Source organism: Eucalyptus grandis, chromosome 5, assembly GCF_016545825.1.
Source record: "Eucalyptus grandis isolate ANBG69807.140 chromosome 5, ASM1654582v1, whole genome shotgun sequence".
NCBI classification, from domain to species: Eukaryota; Viridiplantae; Streptophyta; class Magnoliopsida; order Myrtales; family Myrtaceae; genus Eucalyptus; species Eucalyptus grandis.
The window spans coordinates 23,838,964-23,860,110 of record NC_052616.1 but is presented as its reverse complement, the minus strand read 5'-3'; the positions used below and the strand labels follow the sequence as shown (position 1 = coordinate 23,860,110).

The 21,147-nt window shown below is 39.8% G+C and overlaps 2 protein-coding genes across 3 annotated transcripts; one reads left to right on the top strand and one right to left on the bottom strand.

Moving 5' to 3' along the window:
- Positions 1-3,347: 3,347 nt before the first annotated feature.
- On the bottom strand, positions 3,348-10,408 carry LOC104444586. 2 transcript variants are annotated; one of them, XM_039313132.1, is made up of 4 exons: positions 9,962-10,408; positions 7,781-7,925; positions 4,426-4,550; positions 3,348-3,619 (listed from the first exon to the last, which is right to left on the bottom strand). In XM_039313132.1, coding segments are annotated over exons 1-4 (456 nt in total). In that variant the 5' UTR covers positions 9,964-10,408; the 3' UTR covers positions 3,348-3,435. The 2 variants fall into 2 exon arrangements, with proteins under 2 accessions (XP_039169066.1, XP_039169067.1); XM_039313133.1 differs by lacking the exon at positions 9,962-10,408 and having other exon boundaries at positions 7,781-8,748.
- A 5,507-nt stretch (positions 10,409-15,915) lies between these two features.
- LOC104446464 (disease resistance protein RPV1) lies at positions 15,916-18,730 on the top strand. Its single transcript, XM_039313484.1, has 3 exons — positions 15,916-16,017; positions 17,835-18,186; positions 18,283-18,730. The coding sequence occupies exons 2-3, from the start codon at positions 17,969-17,971 to the stop codon at positions 18,728-18,730; spliced, it is 666 nt and encodes a 221-aa protein (XP_039169418.1). The 5' UTR covers positions 15,916-16,017; positions 17,835-17,968.
- Positions 18,731-21,147: the final 2,417 nt, after the last annotated feature.

Genomic DNA, 21,147 nt, shown 5'->3' with positions numbered 1-21,147 from the left:
GGATTGCGAACCCTACCCGATTTTCCGAGTCCGGATTCGCCGCGACCCGGGAAAATCGCAAACCCTAGGGTTTGCGAATCCGCGGTGCCGGAGACCGAACCGGGCATTTCGGTGGCGACGGTGACTATGGTAGCGGCGGCGGCGACGAGAACGGGACAATGGAGAGGGCTACCTTGTCAAGACCGGCCACCGTGCACGGAGACGGAACGACGCCGCACGGCGCCGACGCCCTTTCGCCTTCCCGAGCTCGATCTCCCCTCTCTCTCCCGATCCACTCCTCCGGCCACGCCTCGATTTCCGGCCACGAGCCCTCGGACCCCTAAAGTCTCGGTGGGTCGTCCAGTCCGCGACCTCAATCCGCTTCTCTCTCTCTCTCGAGTTCTCGCAGATCTGGGTTCGCTCACTGCCGGCCTCCCCCGAAGTCTCTCGGAGGGAGGTCGTTGAGCTCGCGACCTGACCGCTTTGCCCTTGCTCGCAGGCCTCTCTCTCTCGCTCGCTCTTCAACCTCCTCCGAAGTCTCTCAGAGGAAGTTTCCAAGCTCGCGATCTTCTCCGGTGTGTCCATCAACGACGGAAATGCTCCGCTATTTATAGGCGAGGAGGTCCGGGTCGATGGAGAGGCTCGGCCGCAGGTCTTTGGCTTGCCGACCAGGACCTCCGTGGCCGAACCGGCGTCCCATCCGCCACCTGTCCTCCAGCTGCCCCCCCTTTCTCACGCGCGTCGCCGTCCGTCCGCTCATCTGGCGTCGCGCCCTCTGCGCGTGTGTTGCAAAGCGGATGGAGGAGGAAGAAGACTGAAAAGGGCTGGGCCGAAGGAGAAGGAAAGTGGGCCGTAGGGGCCCATGCGGAGGGGGAAGAGAGGGAGAAAAATGGGTTGCTGGCTTCTGTTTTTCTTGCTGTTTTTTTTTAATTATCTTATTCATCCGAAATAAAAACTTAATAAAATTAACCTACTTAAAATTGAGGTGTCAACAAGACGATACAAGAAGAAAGAGGCTCAAACAAAGCAGCACCTACACTATTGATTCATCTGAAAAGGTTTATCTACCGAGGGTTCCATAGAGAACATTGGCATTGCACTGTGATTTGGTTAACTGAGAAAGTGAGAATTTTTCCCAAAGAAATTACTGAATATTGCCACATTGCAATTAATATGTGAAATCATGACATCTGTGGCAATATTCAGTCACTCCTTGTTCAAATTAACAGCTGAATTCTATAATTTTTAGGTGTCATTGTTGAGTTGATCTTTTCTTAAATTCATTATTTTATCTACTAATGGCTACATCGAAAACATTGCCATCATTAACCAAAAAAAAAAAAAAGCAAAAGGGAAAACAAGAATTTTGCTGATAGACGTAATAAACATTGCCACACTGCTTTACCCAAAAAAAAAAAAAAAAAATTGCCACACTGCAATACGCTAATATAAAGTGGAACAAGGTTCAAGAATTACTAAAGAAAGCCAATTTAGCAAGGAGAATCCATCCCATAAACAGAATCAGACTTCCAAACACAAGATTCACACATTATATTTATTCTCAAGTCTTTCGAACTTGTCTTCTACGTGGAACTAGTATAAAAATTGTCAAGGAATTATGTCTGGAAGCTTCCAAGTTGGAAAGCAAATGTCAAGTATCACAATGTATTTTCTCCAATGGATAGGAACATCAACAATCGGATAAAGAAGACAGCAATCTTATACTTTTGCTAATTTGACATGTTGTACATAAATTGTCAGTTGATTTATATAACTTGAGCAAAATTACCAAAAGTAGTGGTGATACTGAAGGACGGAATTTGACAGTGGGGGCCTGAATAAAATGGAGGCAACAACTAAGAGACGATGAAGAAATGGGTCTTGAGTGAAGAAAATGGTTCTTGAGTGCTGCCTGCACTTATCCTCGTCCCACTTCAAATGGAGAAAAAGAGAAGAGGAACCTCCCTTCTTATGTGGAACCGACGGGGAAATGTGGGAAGTGATCCCCCTTTTCTTGCTTTCACACGCGAAAGCAGTTCTTTCGCCTTTCTTTCTTGCTTTTGTAAATTTCTCATCTGACTACTTAATTTCATCGCTTATGGTCCATACCCTACGCTCACGCTCGCTCAACCCAAAGTGTCAAAAGACTCTTTATCAACATGGCTAAGAAAAAGAGGCGAAAGGGGAAGGAAGACGACATGCTTAAATAAAATGACAAAAAGAAAAGAAAAATTAAAAAGGGCAGACCATCCAGCAAAAATATACAAGTAAAGGGAGACCCTCCAGTTCATATTTTTCTTTGATTTTTCTCGTCTTTTTACTTCTCAATGTATGTCGTACTTCAAATTGAATTGGTGATTAGTCAAGGATTATATCCACAAAGAGCGGCTTTATTTAGATGGTGTGAAAGGTTAAGTAAATAAATATCAGAATCTACACGACAAGAAAGAAAACAGAGAAAGCTTATCATTATTGGATGTTGCGTCCAAAGATGTGAACTCAAGAGGAAGTGGAAATGTCAATCCATTACAAAGTGTGTGCTTGAATCTTAGATCACAAGCATGTAGAGATGTCTTTTAAGGCCTTTGTTAGCACAATAGTCTTTGAGATACTTTAAGAATTACAGCTTGTTGTAAGTCAAAATTTTTTAAAAGAGTAGATCTCATAGCAATTCATAATTATTTATTATTTGATTTTTATGGACTCACAATAGATTGAAAAATTGTCACATAATCATTTCTCTTTTCTTAATAAGCCTTGATAGCAAAAAGACATTTAGGAAGATCGTTCTTCTTGAATTCAAACTAACACTTCCATAAATATATTCAAACTTGTTACAATTATTGTATCGAGCTTATTGTTACAATAAAGCACAAGCCACTGTACTGGTGTTTTTTATTATGTTGGGACAAAATAAATATAGATAGGAAATTTGCTAAACGGTGACTATTTTATCTTGTGATTACTGTTTCAATAATTTTCCTTTCTCATGTTTGCGAAATTGTGGGCGGCTATGTTAATCTTGAGATTACAATTGAAGTGATTTACCTTTTCATGTTTACTATTTTTGTGCATAGTGGGTTTTGCTGACACAGGTGGTGTGTTTTATTCAACTTTTCCAAAGGATCTTGGGCCTCAAGGACACTTGTGCCAAGAATGAGGTATTTAGTAATACAATCCCAAAAGCCTCTGAACCAAATTTAGCATTTTAAAGTCCCTTTAGCCCAGTACAACTCTCACCTAGCATTTGCATTTCCGCACTTTCGAAATGCTATTTAGGGACGATGAATTTTTTTAAATCCAACTTTGGCCTCACTAATACATTGTATTCCTGTTTTGCCCTTACTCTACTGTTCATTGTCTCTCTCTCTCTAAACCAAACACACCCATTGTAGCTCCAGATTTTCGTTGATGTGAGCCGATAGTCGACAGTCGCTGTGGGACGGTCATTGACGGTCAACCACCACGGGTCTCTTGGGCGACATCTGGAGGACCGCATGGACAAATTACACACAACTGTCCATTTGGTACATCTCCCGACTCATCCTCTGCAATGTGAGTGTTGGGTTGGTCGACTGCACCATGGCTCTGCTGCTGCTGCTCCTGCTCATCCCATCTACGCAGCCTCCACTTCTTCTCTCTGTCCGAATTTATGAGGAAAGACGATTCAGCATAAGCCCAGTAAAGTCAAAGATTATCATGTCTTGAATTCAACAGGATACAGAACATGGGTTACAAGTTTTACTGGGTTGACAGCTATCAACCTTGAAAAAGCAAATCCAAGAGTACCAATTGACACCTTTCCAAGAAGAATACTACTCCAGAACAGTTATCTTTGTCCAGAAGGCAAGATCAATAACCATCTGAACTTTTGTTATCTTGGTACTGGAGAATGTCAAGTCAGTCAATTCAAAAGTAGACGACACCGTCAAAAAAAGGTCTGCCTGTGCAAAATCTAAGTAGCAGACCCTAAAGCATAATCATATCAACTATCCTAGAGGGAAACATGGGATGGCCGATTCTTAACAACTTGAGTCACATGAAGCGGACTGTTTGCTTACAAATCATACATAAACAAATGATGAGCATCAAAGGGAAAGGAGCCACAATGTCTTTTGACAAGTAAGGGGAGATATAATAAAATAATAGGAGCTTGTGCAGATCAACCAAATATTCATGAAGTCACACTACTGTGGAACTCTCCATCTCATGTGAAATGCAAACAGAGACTTGTAAACAGGCAATTCACTACATAGTCACATCCTGCTATAAATCATGATCGAAATTAGAGTGAATAAATTTGTACACATGTTGACTTATAGAAAAGTAAAATAGTGCACATCGGCAATAAGTCCAAAAATGGAAAAAGAATCTCCCCAAGCAAGCATCAAGAATAATCCAAAGTCCATCTGTCACCATTAAACAGTAGATGAGAGGAAAACATACAGAAAATATGGAAAATCCTTGCATGACTTAGATCTCTGAAATTCCATTTTTGAAAAAGCAAAGGCCAAGGGCACTGATATTGTTTCCCAATGGAAGAATTCTCTCTCCTCATCAAGCGGTCCAACCTTCAAAAATAGAGGAACAAGAGCATCAGATCAGATACTTTTTTCAAAGTGAATGCATCAAAATTATAAAATTAAAGGAACCGCGAGTTATAGATAATCAGAAGAGTCTCAAGGTGCAAGAGACATTGCGGTTAACCATATCAATCAACTTTATACGTCACAAAATTACAAGGTACTTGTCGCGACCAATTTTTCGGGTGTGAATCACCTAGAGTTTGGCTAATGGATTGTTAAGCCAAGACTTAACTCGGGCTCTCCTAAGCCCATACCAATTCGCAACTTAGGTTTGAATTGTTAACATGCAATTGAATTTTAACTAGGAGTCGCCACTAATCTATTTTTGGTGGGTCGATTAGAAACCCTAGTAAAGTAATTAGATATTTACTTTACTCCTACGAACCAGAGATTAAGGGTACGGGGACTTGGTTACGTTAGATTTCTCTAACGCCCTTTCAGTATATTTCTTTCTTTATTTTGAAAAATGTTTGGCAAGCAATTTGGATTGATTTTAAATATATTTCCCTAACATGTGAGGTGTTCAGGTGCGCAAACCACCAATTTAACACCCAAGAAAGCAATTAAATGATGCAGAACTTACCTCAAAACAACGAAAGTATCTGCAGTATTAAATTAAAATCCACATTAACAATCCTAGATATAGTTTCCAATTAACACGCAATTTCTTTCTTTTTGTTTTCACTTATTAAACGAGACTATAATCCATATGCAATGCAATGCTTTTAATCTAATATGAAATGATATGGCATGATCTCTTAATGAACATGCAATTGTTAAATATTCAATCTAAATTAACCAAAATGACTTAATTCTAATGACGTGCAATGTAATGCAATGACGTACAAAATTATTTCATCTAAAATGACATGCGACATATAATTTAATATGCGAGCTATATGTCACGAGACATTTATTAAATGACCTAATCTAATGACGGACAATTTCTAATTAGAAATGAACCTAACAATAATCACTAAAATGACATGCATTTTATGAACCTAATTCTATATGACATGCAAATGACATTTTTTATTTTAAAAATGCAATCTATCCTAGAAATTGCAACTAATTTATCCTAAGACAAATTTTATGAAATTTGAAATGATCTAGCTAGATTAAGATTCTATCTAATTTAAACTAGGGATTAAGTCATATTAAATCCTAATTTAAACTAAGACATTATCTAAATCTAAAATGCAATTTATCTGAAAAAGATGATCTAAATTTAAAATGAAACATGCAATTCTAATCTAATATGCACAATGATTTTTTTGTGTTTTTCTTTAAGAAATTCGAAATTAAAACTAACACATAATTAAACATGCAATTCAAATAAAAACTAACAACCTAAATGATTGCACTTTCTTTTTTGGATTTTTTATTTAAAAATTCGAAATAAGATTGCGAATTTAAACCTAAGAATATTCTATAGCAAATTTATTCCTAACTTTTTGGATTTTTCTTTTACGAAAATAAGATTGACTCAACTAACTTGACGATGGCAAATCAAACAAGATAAGATTGATATCCAAAATTAGCGAATCATATCTCGCATGAGATCGGGTTGGCCAATTTTAAATTAAATCGCGAATCGAATTGAGACGGATTGTCAAGAAGAGAGATTGTGATCGGATTCATGCGTGAAAATCGGACTGTCAATCTCTTATTTGAGAGGCCAATTCATGTTGGAATATCAATCATATACCTAAAGGAACAATTCACTAAAACAGAATATTAAAAATAATAATAATAAAAAAAAAAATAAAAGATAAACTACCTAATCTGATTTTTCTTTTTCTCTTTTTCTTTTTTTTCTTCCTTTCCACACACAGCCGTGAATCTCCAAGGGGAGAGAGTCGTCGGTCCGGCAAGAGGAACTCCGGCAAGGGTGAACCGGCGGCGGCAAGCGGTGAAGAGGTGAATCGGCGGTGGCTTCGCGGACAGGGGCGTCGGATCGCTGGGAGGTCAAGCAAAGGCAGAGGCAGCAGCGACGGGTTCGGGGCCTGCTGGCGTCGAGCGGACCACCGGGTCTGCAGCAGCGACTGGTCACGGACCGGCGCAGAGGTGCGGGCTATAGGGACGCCGGGCCATCGGATGGGCGTATGGTGGCTCAGGCTCCAGATTTGGAGCGGTGCTGCGAGCAGGGGGTTCGGATCCGAGCGGCGTCGGGGAACTCCGGTGACCCGCAGGCAAAAACGGGTCGGAGGCCGTGGGTCGCCGGGGCTCGTGGACGGAGACCGGCGTTCAGATCGAGCCACGAGCAACGAACGAGAAGAGCTGGGGTCACAGGAGGCGGAGCAAAAGTGGAACCGACCGTCGCAGGAGTGGTGGAGCAGAAGCGGAGCCGGGGCGAGATTGTCACAACCGGATCAGAAAGGTGGCAGTGGTACGCGGCGGGCCCACGCGTTGCGGCGAGACCGGTGAAACTGCAGTGACCGGCGGCTTGGCTACCCGGGGCTGAGCCTGCAAACGGCGGACACGGGCAGGGAAAAGAAGATGAACAGTGATCGCTTTTTCCCCTCCTTTCCCTGTTGCTAGACGTCACACCCACGTCCCTCTCTTCTGTTGTCTTCAGAATTCCTGCAACCTCTGCTGACTTTTTTACCTTTTTGAGCCCCTCTACCGAAGGAAACAAAAAGAAAAGTTTTCTTTTGTGCTTTGATTTTCTCCCCAAGAACGAACAAAACGGAAGAAGCCCCAAAAGCCTTCTCCTTTTGACCTCTTCGTACGCATCCTTTTATAGGCGAAACAAAACATAATCTTTTTTGTTAATATTTTCATCTCACGAATATCGCTTATAACCTCTTTCCTTATCTCAAAAATATTCTCCGCTGATTTCATCATCTATTGATAAAGATAAGATTACAATGCGATTTTTTTAATTTCCAAAAATCATCATAATATCGCATCAAATCTTAAATTTTCACAAGATAATTAATTAAACATAACGACGGGCTTGGGTTAATTTTCTCCTTTCGTGGGCCTAGCCCAACCTGCTAATTTAAAACCCAAAACCACTAATTCGACCCATCCGCTACCGGTCCAATAAATAAATGTAAAAATGCAAATTAAAAACAAATGCACCTAAATCTATATGCTATGTAATTAATATTTTTTCAGAGATAAAATTAATCCCTAATTTTTTAAGGCGATAAATAACTAAATGGGTCGTCAAAATTTAGGTGTCAACAGTACTCATGATTAAAAAGTGCCTGAACGAATGTATAAGGAGGAGCATTAATCGGCTGCAGTTGGTGATGTAATGTGGTAAGAGGTAGCTGATGCCTTGCCCATCCATGTTCACAACAACATAATCCGCTGCTGGTGCTGAGTACCATCGATGAGTACAAAAAGAACCTGCAGTCATACTAACCAATGTAAGCAAGTCCGACAACTAAAGCGTAAGCTGATAAGTGACTGCTCTCTGCTGACACATCAGAGCAAAGTTTCTTGTCGTGCATAGTTATGACCATCGAGATCGGGAAAAAGTGTTATATAAAGTAATTTATAAAGGCAACATCAATAAGATGATCGTATGAAAAATTTTCTTGAGGAACCTTCAGTTTTGTTGGCCAAAGAAGGAGGAACGTTTGACTTCTGAAATCTCAAATCTCCAACAGACAATGCGAGAAAAGAAGCATAATAACTGAATGCTCGAGACTGAAAAGCGTAGCCCTGTAAAGTTGTCTGATATCTCTCAATATCTTTAGATTCACCATGTATTTAAATGTGAGGAAAGCAATAGCCTCCCTTCTACCATGATATAACACATCAACCTTTATTTGCTCTCGAGAAACTCAGTTCTTCTGAAAGAATAGAACTCTCCCTACCTTTTAATTTGGATAAAGTACCTACTCTATCATGCACTGTCCAGTGTTCAGGATATGAACACCATGTGATGCCCCAATGCAACACCAATTTTGACATGCCTACCATCACAATTATATTTACAGTCTCCCAGACATTTCCAGCGTCAAAGGCAAAGATAAAATGTGATATAAAACCAGGAGGTACATGACTCCTAGCTAAAGACAAACATTATGTAGTGTAATCCCACTCAAAGAACAAGTAACATAAGCTTTAACAGCAGCTTTCCTATGAAATATAGCTTAAAAATAAGAACTAACTTCTGGAACAATTCTACTTAATGTTCTTGGCGAAGAGGATTTATGTTCCTGTGAGGATCTGATAAGAGAGCCTGTACATCCATAGTCCACCCGGAAAATCCCTTCCACTCATTGGATATGCACTTCATAATGAAAAGAAAAGATCAAGCTTATCAAAGGATCATGCAAGACTGAGGTAGACAGGAACAAAACCATTTCATAAAAGCCATGATTGACACGAGTAATTATGACATTTTAAAGCATGAACCACAACTTGCTTAAATATGCAGATTTCGCAAAACTAAGAGTGACTAACCTGTCTGATCATTGATGTTATAGTTTTCAAAAGAAAGAAGAAGTACAAACGGGAAATTACTGTATAGTTGCAGTGAGATCCATAGAGCAGATAACAAGATATGCTGAGCCACATAATTGGAAATCACAGATAGGCGAGAGAAGGGTGTCAGCACCCGGTGCATGTAAAATCCCCTCAAATATGAGAGGACACCAAACAGCAGGGAGAACCTGAATCCTAGATTTCTTTTCTCTACTTTCTCAATATTGATCTTCTTATTGCTTATTCTGTAGGTACGTACACCAAATCAACATTGTGATTGTGTCTTCCCAAACCGGACAAGTATATCCTTCCTAAGGCCCAAAGGCACTAGTGCATTCATCTCCAACCCATTTTGATTCCCCAAATAAGAATACCTTGAAGAGGGAGATGAAAGTGGTGCATCTATCTTACTGCAACAAGTCACTCTGTTATCATTATCTTTTCCTCCTCTCATAAAGACCAAAATTACACCAAGTACGCTATCATAAAACAAATGCACTTACACCAGATAATGTAGCTAAGTCATCAATGCAGCCTCCCTACAAATCACGAAATCCTCCATTGTCTCGACATCCACTCATATCGAGACCAACCATTCAGAAAAAGAAGCGGTAACGACTATGACATTTCCAAGACTACATACACCAAATTCACAAGGGCTCCTCAATACTTTGATGGTGAATTCACCTCCCTTCCGCAGTCTTGTGGTATTGAAAGAGAAGACGAAACATCCACCCACTGAGGTCGGCAATACAAGACATGACTTGCTTACACTGATGCAAAACATGCGGATAGAACATACGAACATGAGACATACATCTAGCCCATGTACACACCAAGTGAACACATCTTCATAGTAAGCCCATCATTACATGTAACAGAAAGTATACCGAATTACGCCGAACACTCGAGTAAAACTAATCCATAACTGTGCGTGCACACACACTTACATTTTGAGTCCTTCGTACGATCACCACCCCATCGCCGGAGTCCTGCGAGACCAAGATATTCCGCCTCAAGCATTTCCACGTCTCCCCTTCGACGGCCCATTTCGCCTCCACGGGACCACCCGCGGTCACGAGCTCCTCTCCTCCCGACCGGCCCTACGAATCGGACTCCAAATACGAACCGCCTTCAAAGAGAGCACAAACCGGATGTCTTTGGACAGCGGCGTAACCAAGGGTCGGGCCAACGACGGCACCGTCGAACGGGAGAGGGCGAAGTTGGAGAGGAGAGAGACCATGGCTTGCTCGTGCGAGGACATGGCGCGGTTTTGGGGACTTCAGTGGTGGTAGCATGGTGTGGGGTTCCTTGGCGGCCACACGTGAGCGGAGAGCGGTGGTAGTGAATGCGATCCGAGTTAAGTCGGTGGCGTGTGGGGGCAGTGGGAATGGCTCTCGGCGGTGCGGAAAGAGAACACGTCTTCACATTAGAAGAGCTAATTGACATTCAGGTCATGTCCTGTTTGTTTGGTCAATGCCGAAGCAAAAGGGCTCTTTTTTAATTTTATCAGAATCATTTGTAATTTAGGAAACTGATGAGAAGATTCAAGATGACCTTGAAGGCTATTATTGTTCATCTAAATTGGATTAAAAGTCTGATCTCAAGCCATACAAGTCAAAAGAGAAAGTTAGGAACCCAAAGTAAGAAATAGATGCAACTAAAAACACCATGAGCTAGGGCGAGCCTCCTGCCATAATCTGTCCAATGGCAAACTTCTCAATGTGTTGATAGAATTTGAGCTTTTCAGTTGAGTTATTTTCAATAATACTATATCAATGGAATTAATAATGACATTGCATGAATGAGAGCTAATTCAGCTATCGGTGGTTCATCTTATTTATGTAAACCCAATGCAAGGAGTTTCTCCCTAATTTGGCGCAGTTGATGTGGAACTTTGTTGATACATATCCGTCTTTCTGGTACTTGATACGAGCAAGCAATTCCAATGTTATACACCATAACCAAACATTCTTGAAATATCTCATCGCTTTCCAAAAACAAATGCCAACGACTATAGGGTCTAAATTGCCCTCTCTTTCTTGAAGCAAAAAAAATGTCCGTAATTTCTAGCACTCGTTCGTAGAGCTTCGCAACAAAATTACGAAGAGTCAAATTGTCTCCGAACTCGTGACTGTGGGACTTAACCCGTGAATAACTCCAACAAGAGAATGCCATAACTATAGACGCGCCTTTTCTTGAAGCCTTGCATCCCATTCCATATTCTGTCACCCATTTGGATCATAGTACAAATCAAGTTAAATTGCGGATCATCAAATCAAAATTTAATGTGCACAAGACTATAAGAGTTATCATTAGCTACCAAACTTAACACAAGAAGACCATCAATAATTTTTAGAGAGAGAGAGAGAGAGAGAGAGAGAGAGAGAGAGAGAGAGAGAGAGAGAGTACCGGTGGAATATAACCCGTTGTCCCTCTTACCACCGAGCTCATCCGATTAGTTAAAGTATCAAGGAATTTTGCTAATCCAAAGTCGCCAACATGTGCAACCATCTCAGCATCTAAGAGGATATTGCTTGGCTTTAGATCACAATGCACAATGGGGACGTGGCATTGGTGATGAAGATAATATAGTGCAGAAGCAACATCAATAGCAATATTTATCCTTTGAATGAAATTCAACTTTTTTGAAAGCCCATTACCATGAGATGATGTTGTACATGGGTGCAGCCAGCATTTTAAGCTTCCATTCTTCATGTATTCATAGATTAAAGCCTTAAAATAAAGTCCTTTACGATCACTATGAGAGCAAACTGTTAGTATCTTCAAAATATTTCGATGTCTCGTGTTCTTTGATACCTCGCACTCGACTATAAAGCTATTAAGAGCACTCGGACGGTATAAATGAAGCACCTTCACGGCAACAACCATTCCAATGTCCTCGACTATCCCCTTGTAAACAGAACCAAAGCCTCCAACACCGATCAAATTCCTTGAAGAAAAACCTTCAGTTGCTTTTAAGAGTGTTTCATAAGATATGTACCAATGTGAATCATGCACAAAATCTGAATTGGGTACATTTACATTCTTCTTCACCCAATGAAGATATATAATAGCTCCATGTAGAGCCATCCCAAGAACTCCGGGAATAACAAAAGCGAAAAATATTATTATATTGATCTTTGTACTCTTGAGGCTTTTGGAAATGCAGTTAGGGAGGTGAAATTCTTGTAGTCCACCACAAAGCTCATTGTTCCCAACAATAGAAGTAGCAGTAGCATTCTTAAAGATTCCTTCACGTGGTAGCATGCCTTCAAACTTATTGTATGACAAATTCAGAAGTTTTAGGGAACGATATGTTGCTAAGAATTCTGGAATTTGTCCCGACAAATTGTTGCGTGAAAGATCTAGTTCTTCAATGCCTCCTAATGATATGATTGATTGCGGAATAGACCCATGGAAGAAGTTGCCCCCCATCCTTAGTGATGTCAATGCAATGCAATAACCTAAACTACTAGGGATTTCACCTACCAACAAATTGTTAGAGATGTCCAACACATTCAAATTTCTCAAGTTGCCAACTTCTATGGGTAAAACCCCAGTAAGATGATTGTGAGACAAGTCCATAATGATGGCTGATGATGAGAGACCGATAAGTTGTTGGGGTATGACACTACTGAGATTGTTATTAGACAGGTCAAGTAGATAAAGAGATTGGCAATTTGATAGATGTGAAGGAATTTGCCCATGAAAGTTGTTCCCACCCATATGTAGCTCAATCAACTTGGTTAGATTTCCTAAAAAAGATGGGATAATCCCTCTTAGGTTATTATGACTTACCTGCAAAATCCTTAAGTTTTGTAGATTCGCAATATTTGAGGGGATAACACCTGAAAGATGGTTGAGATTCATAAACAATACTTCCAGGTTGACAATATTCCCGATTTCTTTTGGAAGCTCACCAGATATTTGATTCTTGGTTGCATAAAATGCTTTGAGAGTGGTGGATAAATTACCTAGGCATTTAGGTAACACCCCACCAAACTTATTCTTGCCGATACTCACGTACTCTAAGTTGGTGCTATTAGTTAATGAACAAAGGAAGCTTAAGTCTTCAGGTTTTCCACTTCCAAGATGATTACCAAAGATTTGAAAGTGACTAAGCTTAAACAAAATTTTCCAAAGAAGGTACCTTCCCGAAAAACTTGTTACTTCCAATTTGAAGCACATCTAGCTTAGTGTAATTTGATATCGAGGAGGAATCAGTCCCTCAAGTTGGTTCTCGAACACTAAAAATTCAAGATCTGGGAGTTTAAGGCCTATGCCCGCCGGAAGAGTCCCTTGTATCTGGTTGTGTGCAACATCAAATTGAATTAAAGAAGAGAGATTGAGTAAGGAAGATGGAATTGTACCCGACAAACTATTAAATCCAATGCCGATGAGATGCAAGTTTGGTAGGCAGCCTAGAACTTGGGGAATGCTCCCGCCCAAGTTGTTCTGGGTTAAATAAAGGATCTCTAGTGAAGAGAAGTTCCCAATGGAGGAAGGCACACTCCCGGCTAGATTATTAGCATATAAATTCAACTGCCGTAGCTTTAGCAATGAACCAATATCTCCTGGAATTTCTCCAGTTAGTTGGTTGTTCCCAAGTGAGAGTATGACCAAGTCCAAGCAACCCGATATGTTTTTGGGAATCTCACCGATCAATGAATTGTTGTGCAATCTTAGGATACGCATGCTATGCAATTGGCCGAGTTGTGGAGGGATTTCATGATTGAAACTATTGTTTTGGAGCAGCAATTCCCTTAATAAGCTGAGATTTCCAATATGAGGAGATATTGATCCAGATAGTCCTTGGGATGACAAGTCCAAGACCGTGACCCTCCAGTGCCTCCGGCTGCATGTAACACCATACCATTGGCAAAACCCAATGCTATTATTCCATGAGTTAAGCACACCGAAAGGATCTCTGATTATGGCAGCCTTGAATTGGAGAAGCACAAATTTGTCTGTTTCATTGGTGGTGGAGACTTGGTTAAAACTCAGTGCAAGAGCAATACAAAGAAGCAAATGGCATGCTTGAAACTCAGCAAAACTAATGCCCACGAGTTTCATGACTCAAAGCTCAAGGAAGCGGTGGATATGAAAGCCAAGCAGGAAGAAACAAGAGGTAGGATCAGTGCTAATGGAAACTGGGAAAAGATTTGCAAGGAGGGATTCTTCAGGACAGCTTTTTGTAGGATTTTTCTTTTCTTTTCTTTTCTTTTTTTTTTAGCGCTTTTCTTCTAGTCGAAAGCGCGTTTCTGCCTTTTTGAGAAGACTTTTCTGGTCTTCTGCCTGTATTGTGGGGCGGAATGTTGCTTTTCTGCCTCTCGAGAAGAAATTGTCTGGACATGGACCTGGGAGACATGGGGCTGCGATTGCTTTTCTCGAAAGCGCGTTTCTGCCCTTCGAGAAGATTTTTATGGCCATCTGCCTGTATTGTGGGGGCAGAACGTTGCTTTTGCATATATATAATTCTCTCTATGTTGTTCCTAGTTGCTTTAATCCTCAACCATCAATATCAATGGATTAAGGGAAAATTATGGCATTGTAAATGTGTCATTTTTAATTATCAATTTCGTTTTTCACTTGTTAAAATGAGCAAATCCCCATTACATTTAGATGACAAGAAAGAACAGAAAATACATACAATAACCTTAATCTTCACTATCATCACAGTCCATGGAAAAAGCGACAAAAATTCAGTTATTTAACAATCGCGAATACCAAAAAAATACATCATACACTTATTAGCTATGTGGATCTCCAAACCGTCAAAATTTGGTTTCGAGCACATTAGTGTTTGAAAAGAACTTAAAAAGCCTTCTATATATATATTTGAATCACGGGACATTCAAGAAGAGAACCAAATCCTTGATCTCCCTGGGGCATTTTGGTGGTGTTCTAGCGAGAGACACTCTAACGAATGAGGACAAGAAGAACGAGAAATAGGGCTCGAGAAAGCTGCGACAAGGCAAATGATAAAAGTCCCTAGCGTGGCTAGGCCAGGCCAGGCTGCCGGCCCTCATCGACCGGTCGCCGGCCATGGCCGAGACCCGTGACCGGCCAAAAGGAAGAACTTTTTTTTTTTTTAAAAATAGAATAAAAATATTTAAAAAAAAAAGAACACAAATTTACCAAACGCTGTTTCTATTATTTTTTTTATTCCGTAACAAGTTTTTACCAAACGCGTTCTTCTGTTCAAAAATTGTTTCCCTGAACAAAAATAAACTTGAACAATTTTTTAACAGAAACATTACCAAACGTACCCTTATTCACGTTTCGCACTCCCCTGAGTTTCAGTCTTTGGATACAACATCCAATAATGATTGGCTTTCTCCATTTTATTTCGTGTCGTGGATTCCTATATCCCCTTACATATCCTTTCACACCATCTGAATAAAGCCGCTCTACGTGGATATAATCCTGGAATAATCACCAATTCAATTTGAAGTATGAATGGTGACAAGGCAACCACGAAGATATGCACTAAAGAGCAGAGGAAAAATCAACTATTGGGTCCCCCTTGATTTTGTTTTGGTCTGCCCATTTTCCTTTTTCTGTAATTTTATCTAAGCGCGTCGTCTTCGTGTCCCTTTCACCTCTTTTTCTTAGCCGTGTTGATAGGGTCTTTGACTCTTTCGGCTAAGTAAGCGTGAACATGGGGGCATGGACCATAATCGACAACGCGCTGCGTATGCCTCACGAGAAAGCCTATTGAGACAATAGTTAGTGGTGAGATAAGAAATTTACAAAAGCAAGAAAGAAAGGCGAAGGAACTGCTTTCTCGTGTGAAACCAAGTAAGGGGAATCATTTCCCACATTTCCTCGTCGGTCCACATAAGAAAGGGATGTTCCTCTCTTCTTTTTCTCTATTAGGCAGCACTCAAGAAACATTTTCTTCACTCAAGATCCATTTCGTCATTGTTTCTTAGTTGTTGCCTTCATCTTATTCAGGCTCGCCACTGTCGAATTCTGTCCTTCAATATCACCACTACTTCTGGTAATTTTGCTCCAGTTATTCGCCATGCTCGCATCGGTTTATTGTTTTATCAAGTTTAAGATCAGATCTTTATTGTAATCAGTGATTGATTCTCGCTACCTGTAAAGTAGTTTAACGCCTTAAATCTTGATTTACGTTGGGTGGGATTAGTTGATTTCATTCTGCTCGATTCTTGTTTATAGTTGGGGGTACATAAGCAATTCAAGACAAAAGAATTATCACAACAGAAGTACACGGCCCAAAAACTTAAGCACACGAGAGATAAAAATAGAAGAGGCCAGAATAACATTTGATTTTGACGCACACATTCTTCTGTACGCCAGCTATGGCTTTTATATTCATCACATATTCATCCACAACTACTTGATAACTTTGACTGTGTCTCCTATGTTTGGAATTGGTTGCTTTGGAGTGAAAAGGAGAGCTTTTATGAGTCACCAGGGAAAAGAAAACGAGAAAATAATGGATCTGATTTATCCCGTCTATTTGTGCACTTTCACATGCTTTGATTCCTTCAAATTTTCGCAGCTTCAACTACACTTTCAAATCTTCTTTAATATTTCATGAGCTAATTTGAGCTCCGTCAAAGCTGTTGACTCTGTATGTAATTGCGTTATCAAGTCTATCAGAGTCTAGCGTTGCTCGAGAGGAATTCGCACAACGACATCTCTTCTTCAGAAGGGGATATAATAGTCAGGGATTCACAAATGATTGGTTTACTTCTCTATCGTTAGTAATTAGTGATACTTGATTTCAATCGTCAATGCATTATAATTTTTTAAAGCTTTTTTCCCATTTTTTTGCAATTAATAGCTTTAACCGAAATATAACCAATTTTCCATCATAGTACTAACACACCGGCCACCTTTTAGCGGCCATCGGTAGATTTTTACTTTTTTGGGGGGTCTAATCTATCAGTAGATTTCACTCCACTAAAAATGGCTACAATTCATTGTATTGAACACCCTTGATTGCGAAACTTCCACGTTATATTCAGTGGTAAATTTCTGGAATTTGTCGATCATACATAAATGAGCCTAAAGAGAGAAAGCTAAGATAGCCGCCAAAAAGTAATTTTGTATAAAGACAATCTTTCATGGCATAACAAACTAATAGGGAATATAAGACAAATGTTAACCGCAAATGGAAAACTCTACATAGTTAAGATTGACACTCATTATCTCCCTAGAAAATTTCCACACAGATCTGCCTGCGCAACAACACAAGGAAAGTGACTTGTGAACCATAACCTGTAATTGAGCATTCTTCTCAATTCCCTTCCTACTGGTTTTAGACGAATCAAACTTTCGTTGCTATAGTGTCTTAAACTTTTCCATGAAAAAGCATGTGCATTTGTTGATGGGGTTTCATTATAATTACTTAAGAGTAAATCTCTACATTTGAATCTGATAGAAATCAGCCACACCGTACCCTGTTATAGTAACTTTGAACTTATCTCTACTTTTGCTTCGAATAGAAATTAGCCTCATCATCCTGCATGTGGTCATCATTTTTTCGGGTAGCATTTCAAATCCTTGTTGCACAAACAAATTGCACCAATCTTTGTGGTTGAACTTTGCATTGACAGTAATTGGTACTAGTTTTCTGTCTTTTGTACTAAATGCAGCCTTATAAGGAGATCGTGTACAGAGACCAAATAAACATGTTGAAGGCCTCTTCTAATAATCAGGAACTAGAGAAATTATTAGGATATGATTACGAAGTATTTTTGAGCTTCAGAGGACCGCATACCCGTAATGATATTACTGATTACCTTCACACCAGCATGATTGATGCTGGAATTCGGGCATATATAGATGATGAAGAGCTCCGCATTGGTGAAGAGATCAGCGGCCAGCTTCTCCAAGCGATTGAGCAGTCAAAGATCTCAATACCAATCTTTTCCAAAGGATATGCAGATAGTACATGGTGCCTTAGAGAGTTGGTCAAGATGGTGGAGAGCAAGAACACGAGGAGACATAAGATCATGCCCATTTTCTACAATGTCGCACCATCCGAGGTAAAATACCAGACTGATCACTACAGCAATGCCATTGTTTCTCATGCAAACAAGAAGCGGTTCGATGATGATACTATCGACAATTGGAAGGCTGCTCTCAATGAGGTTGGAGCACTAAAGGGATGGGACTTCCAAAGCATGCCAAACAGGTATTTGATTATATCATGGATGGTCTACTTGTTCTAGATGCATTATTTTTTCAGCTAAACTTAATGTCTTGATGCTTTTTCCTCCAATATTTTCAGAGGTAAAGGTGAATTTGTGAAAGAAGTTGTCAATAATGTTTTGATTGAGTTGAAAACTGCCTACTTGGAAGTATCTGATTGCTTAGTCGAAGTAAACAATCATGTGGATGAAATCATGAGGATGATATGTACACACAATCATGAAACAAAGATCGTCGGAATCCACGGTATTGGTGGCATGGGAAAGACGACTCTTGCCCAAATAGTGTACAATCAACTTTCTGATGATTTTTCTAATTGTTGCTTCCTTTCTAACATTCGAGAAACAGAGATTACACGCTTGCAAAAATCAACTCATATCGAACATCCCGAAGAAAAGATGGCCCGATATCAACAATATCATGGAAGGAAAAAGGTGATTAAGGAAAGGTTATGCTCTAAAATAGTGCTTCTTCTGCTTGATGATGTTGACGAAGCAAGTCAACTCGATGCGCGTGCAAAAGCGTGAGTGGTTTGGCAAGGGGAGCAAGATTATCATTACGACTAGAGATCGAGGAATTCTCAATGTGCCTACACTTGTTGATTGGACTTATGAACTTACTGGCATGGATTTTGATCACTCTCTTCAACTTTTTAGTAAGCATGCCTTTTAGAAGAGATTATCCATAGAACAATACATCTTTCACTCAAAAAGAGCTGTAAATATTTGTAGTGGTCTTCCTTTAGCTCTTGAGGTTATAGGTTCTCTTTTATCTGGAAAAAGCATAGAGGACTGGGATGCCACATTAAAGGAGTTGGAAGAATTTCCTCATCATAATGTTCAAGAGAAGTTGATGATCAGCATTAAGGCTTTAAATGAAGACCAAAGAAAGATATTTTTGACGTTGCTTGTTTTTTTCATTGGGATTGATAAAAGAATTGTGATTTACATGTGGGAAAACTGTAAGTTTCTTCCTCAACAATCTCTTAACACCTCCAAAGCAAAGATCTTTGATAAAGATTAGAGAAGATAATCGATCGTGGATGCATGATTGGTTAAGAGATATTGGAAGAAATCTTATACAACAAAGAAGTGGTTGGCAAACTGAGAAGCAACGATGGGTGTGGACTCATGCACAAGCATTGGAAATTCTGGAGAAAATGCAGGTAAAATCATATAGCTTCATTCCTTTTTAATGAGATTGGTCATAGGACATTCGGTTTGATTTTGTTTATATCAGAGTTGATTTATTTCTTGTGTGTGGTTTATCAGTTGTTTTTAACAATAGGAGAAAAGATATAATTGCTTTCCCCTTGAAGAAGATCAACATGGTAAATCGTATTCTAACTTTCATTTTCTATTCCTATTTTGGCAGATGGGAGGAGTTCATGGAATTGAAAGTATCGAAGCAATATGTCTCAAGCTTGATGAAATGTCTCAATACTCCTTGATTAAAGAATGCCTAGCAAGTCTTTCAAATCTAAGGTTCCTTCAAATGGATAGTAAAGACTTTGATGATATCACAAAGTCTGTCCTTACTCAAGTGAGTGGTTTTCTAAGTTACCAGTGCTCAAATTTTGTTCGGACCACATTTAGCGTGCTTATCCTTCCGGAGTTGAGATGGCTTTCATGGAGATACTTTCCTCTCGGCTTTTAAGCTGACCAATTTCTCCATGAGGAGGCTACTAACTTGATCCGTCAATGAGTAGAGTCACTAAAAATGGGATGGATGGAGCCACATCAAGGTATGATTTTAGATAAAATCAATGTGAATTCTTTTTCATGTATAATCTTAATTTATTTTGAAGACCAACATGCTGTCTTCTTTTCGCTTGGCTAAGAATTTGAAGGTCCTAAACTGACCGGATGCATGAAGTTGCGTAAAACCCCAAACTTGTCTTTTCATGTGAATTTAGAGCGACTAATCCTCGAAAGTTGTGAGAATTTGGTTCAAATTCATACATCGATTAGTCAGCTTAAGAAGTTAGTCTTCTTAAACTTGAAGGATTGTAACAATCTTCGAGAGCTACCAAACGAGATGGGGGCACTAGAATCTTTGAGGGAACTTTTCTTGACTCTACACTATAGAAGAGATCCCTGAATGGAGAAGGATGAAAAAGCTAGAAATTCTTAGCTTGGACAAGTGTACATTACTGAACAAGTTCAGTTTCGTTGGTTGCGTAGCTGCAGCAACGACCCTCTCATTAGTGGATAGCCACTTGACTCAACTACCTAATTCGATTGAAAATTTCAACTCCCTGATTCACTTGAATTTATCAAGTACAAATATGCGGGAGTTACCTGATGTAACTGGGAACATGAAGAATTTGAAAGTTCTAAAGATGAGATGCCCCTTGAGAAAACTATCTAGCACCATTGGAATGTTGGAGAAGCTTGAAGAGCTAGAGGCATGGGGTACTTTTAAAGAAATTCCCGATAATATTGGGAATCTACGACTTCTAAAAATTTGATATTGGGTAGCCCTGCATTTTCGATGGTGCCTCAACTTCCGTAAAGTCTAGTCAATCTATGTTGTAAAACAACCTCGATGGAGACTTTGCCAAACTTCTCAAACCTAATAAATTTGAGAAATTTGAGGTTGACTTTGTTGCTTAATCACAAGGGTCCTTCTAAACTTGAAGCAGCTCCAAGTGCCAGGTGGATTGGAACATTACAGATGCTCGAGTTCTTGAAGTTGTCTTCTCCTTATATCGCCACCCTATCCTCCGATCTCGTTCTCCTTTCTCAACTGAAGAAACTCAAGCTCCAATGTTGTCATTTGCAATGCCTACCTAGGCTTTCGACAAATTTGTCATACTTAAGTATCAAGTCTTGCCGGAGAATGAAAACAACCAATGATCTTTCGAATTTAAAAGCATTATCAGATTTGGTCATTGTTGGTTGTGATGAGCTAACAGAGATTCGAGGCCTCGAAGGTTTGGAGA